The sequence below is a fragment of the Protopterus annectens genome, chromosome 3.part1, assembly GCF_019279795.1.
Source record: "Protopterus annectens isolate FY-2018-M chromosome 3.part1, PAN1.0, whole genome shotgun sequence".
In the NCBI taxonomy this organism is placed as follows: Eukaryota; Metazoa; Chordata; order Ceratodontiformes; family Protopteridae; genus Protopterus; species Protopterus annectens.
The window spans coordinates 1,237,607,432-1,237,619,966 of record NC_056732.1 but is presented as its reverse complement, the minus strand read 5'-3'; the positions used below and the strand labels follow the sequence as shown (position 1 = coordinate 1,237,619,966).

The 12,535-nt window shown below is 35.7% G+C and overlaps 1 protein-coding gene across 2 annotated transcripts in view; it reads left to right on the top strand.

Annotated features, from left to right (window-relative positions):
* SYT12 (synaptotagmin 12) overlaps window positions 1–5,125 on the top strand; it is a 1,960,217-nt gene extending 1,955,092 nt beyond the window's left edge. For both annotated transcript variants that reach the window (XM_044067306.1, XM_044067305.1), the window contains one exon: window positions 4,430–5,125. In XM_044067306.1, the coding sequence (XP_043923241.1) occupies window positions 4,430–4,603 (174 nt within the window). In that variant the 3' untranslated portion in view covers window positions 4,604–5,125. The remainder of the gene's footprint in view (window positions 1–4,429) is intronic.
* Window positions 5,126–12,535: the final 7,410 nt, after the last annotated feature.

Genomic DNA, 12,535 nt, shown 5'->3' with positions numbered 1-12,535 from the left:
TGGGGGAAGAAGGTATATACCTCTGCAACTCTTGCCATCAGGGCTTTAAATTGCCAGTTTCACATGTTGAAGTACCAGCAGTATATTATGGAACTAATTAAACAAAAAATTATGTTGATTCCTGATTGTGCAGAACATAAAGATTTACAAGATTTAATGCATTCTGCAAACCAAGTTGGAAAACATACTTTGCAGTGTGGTTTTGATGCCTTAGAAGCATCTTGCAGGCCTGCTGTCACTGGGTCTGTTCTTAGAAGGTATGCTTGACTGAAGGAACAAATCTTGTCAGACCACGTCAAAGCAAAATTACTAGATGCTCCATTAAACCAAGAACGTTTGTTTGGCACTAAAGCAGAAGAAGTTCTTAAAAAGATGGAGGGAAAAGCTAAATCTATGCAAACTGTTAAAGATTTCCTACAGGTACAGCCACCTAGATTCAGTAGGCATTGGTCTTCAAAAAACTGGTCCTTTCTAGTCCCTCCCAGACCTTCTTAGTCCAAACCCAGGGGCAGCAGACCACCAAGACTACAGTCTTAGGGTATGCACAGATCTAAACAATGGAGTGATCCCACCTCAAAATCAGGGAGTGGTAAGCCACCCTCTTATGTAAAAAGTTCACAATGACTTGTCATTCATCCTTCCCAAGACCAAGTACTTGAACCCCTAGGAGGAAAACTTGCCCTGCATGCAAAAAACTGGGAGTACATTACCCAGGACAGATGGGTCTTAAACATTGTATCCCAGGGATACAGATTCTACTTCCACTCACTGCCAACCACAAGTGAATTGTCAGACATTCCCCCAAACCAGTAGGCAGAGGCCCAAAAGCAAGTACTTTCTCTTCTCAGTATCAGGGCTATTCAACCTGTTCCAACAGAGCAAAGGGGACAGGGTTTCTACTCCAGACTGTTTCCGGTGCCCAGAAAAGAAAACTCTTGGTGCCATATCCTGGATCTGTCAATTCTGAACACCTTCCTGGTGGTACCAAAATTCAAAATGCTTACTCTCCAACAGCTGCTTCCTATGCTAGTCAAGGACTCCTGGCTGGTCACCCTAGACTTAAAGGAAGTTTATCTGCACATCCCCATAAGGGAATCTTGCAGGAAATATCTACGTTTCAGGGCAGGCTCTATGCACTATCAGTTCTGTGCACTTCCCTTTGGCTTATCTACTGCACCCAGGGTATTCACAAAATGCCTGGCTCCAGCCATTGCATACTGCAGGCAGAGAAAAATTCAAATTTACCCATACTTGGACGATTGCCTGATTCAGGCGGACAGTCAGGAATTGCTACTTCAGCTCCTGACATTTGTAAAGAGACTCCTAACTTCTCTGGGGTATACCATCAACGAAAAGAAATCACATCTGGTACCCAACCAAAAAATTGTATTTCTGGGAGCAAGCTTGTATGCAACTTCCCAGATGGCATTCCTCACTCCAGAAAAACAGGTTTATTTGACAAACTACTTCAAACTACTGGCCACCCAAACCCAGCTATCTGCAAGAAAAATACTACAAGCCCTAGGGTTCATGGCATTATGCATTCTTCTAATTCCATATGCAAGACTGCATATGAGGAAACTTCAATGGTACATAAAAAGTCTCTGGTGTCAACATTCTCAGGACCTGGAAACAGTGATTCCTATCATTCCTTGCCTAAGGATAGAGTTCCTTTGGTGGGCAGAGGCCTGCTACCACAATGAAGGACTCCCTTTCACTCAACCCCCCGCCACCCAAACCCTGACAACAGATGCATCAGACTATGCAAGGAGGGCTCACATGGCAAGCAAATATATTCAAGACAAATGGATCCCAAGACAAATTCACCTGCATATCAATCAAAAAGAAATGTTAGCTGTACAGAATGCACTGACAGCCTTCAAATACCTTATCCTTCCAGGACAAATTTTGATAAAGACAGACAACACCACAGTTATGTGATACATAAACAAGCAGGGGGGAACGCATTCCTACCCACTGTGCAGGTTAGCCATGGCTCTGTGGAACACAGCCTTGAGCAATCAAGTGCACCTGCAAGCTCAATTCCTGCCAGGCAAACAAAATTCACTGGCAGATGACTTAAACAGAAATCTAATGGAACCACATGAGTGGAAACTGGAACCCAACTCATTCAAGCTTCTAATCCACAGGTGGGGGATACCAGAGATGGATCTCTTTGCTTCCACCGAGAACCATCAATTGACTGAATTTTACACCAGAACTCCCCACAGCCAAGCATGGAAAGTGGATGCCCTATCCTTTACATGGGAAAACCTCAATCTATGCCTTTCCCCCTCTACCCCTCCTCTCAAAAGTACTACTCAAGATCTAACAGGACAGGCCATGGACAACCCTGATTGCACCAGACTGGCCACGCCAGCACTGGTACCCATTTTTACACAGTCTGAAACCAGTGCCACCCTGGCATTTGCATCAGACCCCTTCCCTGCTGTCCCAGCAGGAGGGCCAGATTTTGCACCCTCAGCTGCAAACCCTGAACCTAGCTGCCTGGCTCATTCCATGAATACATCACCAGCAACCCTCAGCAAACAGGTGCTGGATGTCATCCTTGAGGCCAACAGGCCTAGTTCTAGGAAATCATATTCAGAAAAGTGGAAAAGATACTGTTCTTGGAGCCAGTCTCAGGGAAAGGACACAACTGTGCCCACCTTACCTCAAATCCTAGATTATCTAGCAGATCTGCTCCACAAAGACCTATCCTTCTCTTCTATTAAGATTCATGCCTCTGCCATCTCAGCTCATTACAACACTGAGCCACCCATCTTCTCTTACCCTCTGGTCAAATAGTTCCTAAGAGGAGCTAAGAATCTAAGAGCCCTGAGGAGAGCTCCCACTCCAGCCTGGGACCTTAACTTGGTACTAGAGAAGCTCATACTTCCCCCCTTTGAGTTAAAATTCCTCTCTTGGAAAACAGTCTTACTTCTAGCCATCACTTCAGCAAGAAGAGTGTCTGAGTTGCAGGCCATTATGGCTATGGAACCCTTCATTATCTTCCATGTGGACAGGGTTTCCCTCAGGACTAACCCATCATTTATGCCCAAGGTAGTATCCAATGTGGCTTTAAACAAATCCATCCATTTACCAACCTTTTTCCCTACTCCTCAGAATAAAGGGGAAAAGACCCTGTACTCCTTGGACTAGCACAGGCAGCTTAGGTTCTACCTTGACAGGACTAAACCTTTCAGAAAATCTGACCAGCTGCTAATTAGCTTTGCTACAGGGGCAGAGGGCAAGGCCATTTCAGAGCAAACCATCTCCAAATGGATAGCACAATGCATCCATTTCTGCTACAAACACCATGGAAAACCTACCTCACAGGGAATCAGAATCCATTCCACTAGGGCTACCTCAACCTCTACAGCATTTCTTAGGGGAGTCCCTACCAGGGACATCCTGGAAGCTGAAACCTGGAGTTCTGTACACACCTTCACCAAGCATTACCACTTGCCTATCTTGCAAGGCCTGCTAGCCAGCCCTAATACTTCTTGACTGCCTCCACCCTTCCTCAGCTTTGGGAATCAACTAAAGTGTGATCATTGCAACAATGAAACATGAAGAACATAGTACGGTTGTGTACACTAACCATAAACATATATGTTCGAGTGTATTCACTGTTTCAGTCCTGGTTACCCTCCCTCCAGCCCCCTGACTTTTCTATACTTTCTACCTATCCTCTTTTTTGGCCATATCTTGTGGCAATGGTATTTACTTTTTACTGGAGGTGTTCCACACCATGTAACTGCTTCCTATTTTGGGGGCACCTGACATCTGGGGCAAGAAAAACTGATGTAATGACATTGGCTCCATGTTTTATACCCCTGACGACCTGATATCATGGATGAGGTGACAGCATCCAATGCAGAAATCCCAATTCTCTGGTATTCGGGTTGACTGAGGGCTACCTGCAGGCAGATAACCCAAGTGTGATGTTTGCAACAGTGAATACAGTTGAACATCTACATTTATGCTAAGCGTACACAACTGTACTTTTTGAGGGCTGTGAGGCTTGCCCTTGAAAAAAAAAATTAAAAATGTTACGTTTGATTGTATTTCTCTCGAGCTCAAGTATTTGTTATACAGCTTCTTAAGTTCTTGCTGTCATGCTGGATGAGGTAAGTCTTGCTGAGCTTTTATGTTATGAGCTTGAGTGTCTTGAGCAGAAGTAGTGGAAGCCTTGCTTTTCTATGCAAGTATTTCACAGACATGTTGAACAGGAAATATTCTTAATGAAAAACATTTCATAAGAATTAAAGCTACACCATATATATATATATATATATATATATATATATATATATATATATATATATATATATATATATATATATATATATATTGCTTTCTTTAATCTTCTACTTTTAAGAATAAGTGGCATTTTAAAATATCCTATTTTCTATATCATTACCAGGACTTATCACTGAGAATAACTGTTGCAGAATATTCTGATGACGGCAAAGGTGAAAATATTGGACATGTTATCATTGGTCCTGAAGCAAGTGGACTGGGCATTACCCACTGGAATCAAATGCTTGCTACCCTGAGAAAGCCAGTCTCCATGTGGCACCCACTTCGGCAAAATTAGCTTCTGTTTTGTATCATGGTAAAAATTCTTTGCATGGTGCCAATTTGTACTAAAATACAGGCTGGTACATACAAATAAGTAGAGTGGTATATATTATTGCTGCTGTTTGTTACTCAAGAAAGATTTCATGTGATTAAGACCATATAGCAGATAAATTTAAGAATTTATTATTTTTACTAATGGTAATGGCCTCTCATTTAATATGTAATTGTATTTTATGCATTTTAATTCTATGGCATAGTAGACGATGTCATGTTTGCTTTACAACTTGCTTCCCCTGTTCTCATCCATTATCAATATACTCAAAAAATAAATGCTATGATTCATTATTAATTATGTAGAAAAGTTAGTGGCTCAGTTGCTTTGATCCAAGAAGTACAGTAAAAATGAAAGTACTTTTCACTTCTAAAAATGTTTAGTTTAAACTCTGGAAATGGTCCAAATATTACAGTTGTTGTTGTCTTTCGGCTTTTCCCGGTTAGGGGTCGCCACAGTAGAACTCCGGTCCGCTAATGATTGGCAGTAGAATTTCATGAACGCTGAGGTGCCAGCTCGACGTTCAACCTTCAACGAAGGCACGCCCATTTATGCATGTCTTTCGAACGCCCGCCCAACCGCGGGGAGGACATGCAGACTCCACACAGAAGGCACTCCCCGCACTCCAGCCGAGAATCGAACGGGAGAACCTCTTGCTGTGAGGCAACAATGCTACCGCTGCACCACCGCTGTCCAAATATTACAGTATTCATCTGAAAAAAATGTTTTCTAAAGATCAGATAACATTTGAGTAAACAGAAAAAATATATACCTGTTAATCACAAAAATATTTAAAAATATATGTCTGCATACAAAGTCAGTCATTTGTATTATTTTAAAAAAGGCTAATTTTATCTTGTATTAAATATATATTCTACTACTTTGTAAAAGTCAGATGAATAACTTAAACATTTATTCTTGTGAAATTTAAATATCATTATTGGGAAATATTTATAATTCTTTAAAGTTAATGAGGATCTGAAATCAGCAATAAATTCAAAACACGAGCAAATATATTTAGGACTAGTAATGTTAAAGTATCTATGTCAAATGGTAGTTTTGGATTTTAATTTGTGAAACCTCAGATTAATAAATCAAAATTGACAGATATAATCTTCTAACTACTGCAGTACAATCCCAGTAGAAAAATGAATTTTATATATTAAACAGAATGTGTCACTATATACAATTTATATTCCAAGCTAATCTTTTTATATTTAGATGATAGTATCTTTGTGTACTATGCCTGACAAGAAGATAATTATTCTAACAGAAAACTTGTAAAGTTATAGAAAGTTCACTGCCTATTAGTGTTAATACTGATCAGAGGTCATATTATTAATGTGCATACTAATTAAGAATTGACACAGTGGTTGTTCATAATATTTTCATTTGTCATTCCTTCAGTTTTCTTAGTCATTTTAACAGTTGGAGTTTTGTTAAAATTTGTTTGAAAGTTCAGCTAGTTTTGTCATTTTTTTATTATTTAGTGTTTTGTTTTGTGCTTGCTGTTCATGTATGTATATTCCATGATCTTCTATGTATCATCTAGAGCTTGAACATATTTTTATTGATTTATTTATTTACTTATACTGAGTAAGCAATAGGGTCAGTTTAAGAAACTAATTAATTTTACAGGAAATAACTGCAAATTTTGAGATAAAATATCAGAAACTCTTTAAATCATTTTGCAAACATGAAAGCTGTAAAGTACAATAGTGTTAGAATTTAGAAGATTTTGAACTGCACAACTGGAAGTCTGTGCATACATTTTTAAATGATTTTTGTAAAATTTTGATAATATTTTAAATTACATAAGTAAAACCATACAGTTTACAATAAAATAATACAATCAGTTTGTATCTTGCCATGAGTCAGTACTGACTATAGAAGCATAACTAGGAAGAAAGGTACTCTATATGTTATCAGTGAAAATATATCTCTTTAGACAGTATATATACACACTATGATATTGATTCAATCAGGTACTTAAGCCACAATGTACACTGGTTATAGCAGTAATACATTAAGATCAAAGCTCCTGTAATAAGTCTAAAAATTAGACACATCCATTCACAATACCGTCCATGTTTTATCTGCATCTGGAAATTAATTTGTCATTTTATGATTTTTTGAAGTGGGCCTATCTAGTTAGTATTCAGTTAAAAAAATAACAAATCCTTTAATACTAATAAATGCATCTAACTGAAGGAAAAGTAAAAGTACTCAAGGTTTATGTATGCTTCTAAACAGCACTGTGAAGGCATTGTCATCACATATTTATTTACAATGTGACAGTAGATATATCAGCAACATAGTATAAAAATAGATGGCAATGGTGTGCATTCAGTGGTGAAGTTTTAATTTAACAGTAACATTTATTATGGTGGGTTAATCGTTGTCTTTTTTCATGTATGTATATATATATATATATATATATATATATATATATATATATATACATATATACATATATATATATATATATACATATATTAGTCTCAAATGTAGTTAGTTGCACCTAGATATTTATTTATAAATAAATGAGCACAGATGAAGATATTGCTATAGAAATAGACACATATAGATATGAATATAAATGTAGACATAGACATGCATGTTATCCTAGGATTTTTGTGAATGTGGTACCTCTATACAGAAGTGCTATAGGCTGTAAGTGCCTTTTTCATTCATTTAATGATGTTGAAATTCCTGCTGCACTTGGTTAGTAATGATAAAAGACTGTATCTACATATAAAATATAACTTTTATATGTATAAAATATAACATGTAAAATCTAATCTTTTTGCAAAATAATTCTGATTCTTCTTTTAGATATATTAGACTAAGGACATTTTCTGACTTTTGGACAGACATAACAGGTAACTGCATACCAGTGACATCAGCAGAATATAGCAGTCATGAAAATGTATTCAATATGTAGTATACGTTAAAAGTTGAAGCATGTTTTGCTTTCTGTCTCCCATTGCCTCCCAAATATCTCCCCATAGGCCTTGAATGTACAGAGGGAAAAAGCACTGTCATCTGCTTTTGAAAGATTCTCAGTTCAGTGTAACTTTCTTGTACTATCCTGTGATTTGTAGCTGCAAGCCCCACCTAATCCCATCTCTTCCAAATTATGCCAATGCATAATAAATATTTATGAAGTCAATGAATATTTTCTCATGGATATGTATTAAGCAGTGATCAGTGCCACCATGATTAGTGAAGTGAGACAGAAATTCAAACAAGGCACAATATAACAGAATTAAAATAATTAGTCTTAAATGAACTATGTAAATGGTTCAGAACTTGAAACTAACCTATTTAAATATTTTAAATAAGAAAGCATAACCTGTTGTAATCATAAGAAAATGTGTATAGGTACATAGCACTTAACATATAAATAATGCTTGGTATAACTGAATTAAAACAGTGTTTTATTTTAATTATGTAAACATCACAGAACTAGAAAAATAACTATTTTTAAATAAAGCACAAAACTGTTGCATTTATAATAAATCTGTATACAGTTAATTAACACTTACATGTCAAAGTAACCCAGAAAATAAATATTGAGAGGAAAAAGAAATATATGTGTGTGTGTGTATATATATATATATATATATATATATATATATATATATATATATATATATATATGTAAACTAACTTAGCATGTCCAGAAAAGTAACAGTTCAGAGTAAATACAAATTGAAATCAGTCCAATGGTCTGTCAAGATTAGGGTACTCATTTTATTTCTCTGATTCATTTGTTCATTTTCTCTGGGTTCTTTGGAATAGACAAACCTTCAGTAGTTTAAAATTCATGTATGTGGTGCATGCTGGCAAATGCCTAATCAAATCCCCGTTCATATTAGTACTTCCACTTGAATTCATCTAGAAGTAAAGGAATCAGTTTTGCTCATGTGCTATTCAATGTTTTGAATTGATTCTTGGCCCAGAACCACATAGCCACTATAGCATTATTTGTTGTACATGTTATGCATTCAGTTAAGTTGGTGCCATAAGTCATGGTACTGTGAATGCTATTTATACCAGGCAAGTCCATTATTCCACTGTATGTTGCCCTCTGATCAGACACAGTAGTGGCTCCAGGGTGTACATTTTTTGATAATTAGTAGTATGGCAGCATCCCTTTTGGGCACTAAGGTTAGCCAGCTATTTTTTTCTGAATAGTCACACATTTCAAAGTCTCAGTTATCCCTTCTTCCAGATTTCACTCTCTGTTGTACTTGACATGATGGAATACACTCATTGATTTGTATCTTCTTGCTAGGACCACTAAGTCTTGCAAATGCTTCTAGGTGCACACATCTCTTATGAACTGGTGCCAGTCCACCATGGCCTCAATTTCACCCCAAGATGGTCAGCTGCCACAGTCACTGCATTTCCTTGTCCACCAGTAGATTATCTTCAGGAGAACTGGAAGTGGCACATGATTTTTGTGAAAAAAGTACCAGTTAGCAGTCCACTTTTGCTCCAACATTTACTGGAATGGCACTTCCAGACAGCGGCTAATCTGCACATATCTACTGAGGAAGAGTACCCACAAGCAGGGCAAATATTGTAAAAATGCTATAAGAGAACCAATAGTAACAGCAGTCTCTGTTAGGTAGGTATCATTGCACAATCCATTTTTGTTTACTAACTCATTCATCATGTCAATCTAATTAGCATATGTGACATATTACTTTACTTCATATAATAATTTATTAATGATGTTATCTTATTAGTAGAGCTGGACATGTCCACATCTGTTCAGTTACATCCCTGGGTACTAGAATTGACTATAGCCTATAGTTATGCTTACTGAATCGTCTAGCCACGATATTTTATTAATTTGCATCATCTATAAATGGTAACTGGATAAAAAAATAAATGATTTGAATGTATTGTATGGTTAGTGTTCTACTGCCATCAAATGAGCAACTCTCAATCATGGCTAATTCTGGAATCTATAAAAACTGTCACTTTTAATGTAAGGTAAATGACTATGATTAAATTCATAACATTAAAAAAAGACAAAACATGCCACTTTGTTTATACACACCACTTAAGTCAACCCTATACTTCAGTTACTTTTATACTAAAGGTATGAATGTATGCAACTTTATGTTGCAGCAAATGGTGTTTCTAACAGGAATGTTTACTCTACAGGGTATTCATGATTATATGTTGAAAAACGTTACCGTTGCATCTAATATCAGTCCCCTTATTTGCCATAGGCAGAGAAAACACGTAATTATAGATTCTCAGAATCCTTTAAAACATATACCATCAGATTTATTCTTAATCAAAAACTGTTGTAATCCTTATGGTAATGAGGCAAACAGAGGAAGGAGATGAGTATGTCCAGATAAAGACATGAAGTCCACATGCAGCAAGGCAATGCTTTCAGGAAAACACCCTCAGCGAAAGAAAGGACAAGAACATTTGTAATACAATAAGTGTTGTGGTTAAGATGTCCTTTCAGTGTACATCTGAGATATTGGCTGTCCTTTATTTATTTTGAAACTATCACACCTGTACTTTCTTTTGTACTGTACTGTTTTTACATGTATAACACTCAGTTTGTAATTAAGTGATTATATTCAACACATCCATGCTATATTCCTGCAGATGTTATTAACCTTTTGCATTTTCTTGCAGGTTATAATTTTTTTCATTCTTATTGCAGGTGTGTCATACCAATGCACTTCAGTATTTGTCTTTGAAGTCATATAAATGTGCATCCTTCCATCTAAACTAGTTTTGATGTAAGTAGATTCATAGTTTGCACACCACTACTTAAAATAATAGTTTTATTGTAATATTTTGAATATAAAGATGATACTTTGACAGTATCATAAACATTAAATGAAATGTACTGTAATGATTCATTATAATATATCTCATCTGATATATTTTGAATTGTCAAGAAAAATATTTTTGTGTTATATTTAATCATTATTCTTATTTATATTTTGTTTGTTAAATGTACACATCTTATGTTTTCTGGTATACCCTTCCATACATTAGACACCTAATATATTTCGTTTTGAAACATTTATAAATTATAAAAGATTCTTCAGTATTGAATGACTGGGTTTTTAAAATTATCAGAGGCAGGGCTACTCTGTAATTTTTCCATTAAATTTAAGCAACTACAGGATGTTATACTAAAGTGTAAGAGATAAATGCAGATATTTTTGACCATCTTATTTTACATACAGATATTCAAAAATGTAATTTGGGAATGTTTCAATTTTGGGCAAACATCTTTAGAATATTCTTCTTTGTTCAAAGGAATGTATGATCATTTATATAAACCTGTATACTGTATGTCTTCTAATAATCTAAAATTCAAATACAGTTATAATTTTATCACATCTTAACAGAATTAACCCTATGCTTGGACATTATTATTTATAAGTACAGTTTTACAAAACCACTGTTAGTTCTTCAGTGCATGCATTTCTATGAAATTATGTAAAATCTTTGCTGAATGTACAATGGTTATATAGTACTATATTATGTATTCTTATAAATAAAATAAATTTAAAGTCTGCACTGATTTTTTATTAGTTTTTCTCAACCTTTCTGCTCTTCCTGATCAAAGTATTGGCTGTGCCATCTTCAATATTAACATGCATATGCATGCGCAATCTTTCACACAGACACATGTACACACACAACAATCTCAAATTTCAGAATACTTAATCCAGTAATAACCTTGCAATGTTTCCTTATTTTGCTCCTTGTCAGATTTTAAAGCAGTGAGCTTTAGATGACAAATATTACTCAAGCTTATAAGATAAAATTATCTATGAGTTTATCACATTTTGAAAAAAAGAATTCCATATCAGATGCAGATAAGGAAAAGAGTCTTGGAAGAGGATAAGTGAAATAAATCTTTCACTAGCCAGATTACACTATCAGTAACTGCTATGCTTTTCAAAATAGAACAGTGTCTAGGAGATTTCAGAGGCATCTTAATGAGAGAAAGCAGCATTTGCACATAACTCCAGATAGGCTAATGGTAAGAGAAGCTTCTACTGTTCTGTTTGAATTATTCTGTCTCTTAAAATTATATTTATCAATGACAAAATAATTACATTGATTCTAAGACACTCCCCACCACATCCATGGAGTATCATTCCATGTTGTGCTGTAACTATGCATTTCATTTTGTTGGTCATATCACTGAAATTCGTTTGTAAGTAATTTTGATTTGCAATTTGGATTCTGCTTTAGGCTGCTGGAATTCAATATATTTTTTTCCTGCTTGAAGAAAAAAATGTGAAATGCTAGTAACTGTATTGCCAGCAGCAGTGTTGTCTACCAAAGTTTTGTGAAGTCCATTCAATCTTGTGTAAGTGACTGAAAAATGAACATCGGTCAGTGTTTTTGATACGACTAAGAAGGAAGAGCAACCTAAGTGCTCAGAAAGAAAGAATTATACATGTATACATAGATGTAAGTGCAACACCTTTATTGAGATAGGAAATAAGGTTAAATGGTGTTCCAAGTGGAATGTTTACATAGGCATCCACTTCACTGGTTGCTAATGGGAAGCTGGTTGCTGACCTAGGGAAGACACATACAATAAACCAAGAGTTGATTATATAATTTAGCACCCCATACAGAAAGTGTGGGGTTTATAATGATTTCTGTGTGATTTACTAAACATTTGTGTTTGATTTATGTTTTGGGCTTTGATTTGGTGTTCTTTCAGAAAAAAAAACTGATAAATAAATGCATTCATTAAATAATTACCTAATTTATTTGTCTTCTCTGCTGTCACTGTTATTGCAATACCCTAGGTACACATTAAGCTGCTTCTGTAAAAACTGAATATCAGCATTACATAGTAATTATTTGGAAGGGTTATCT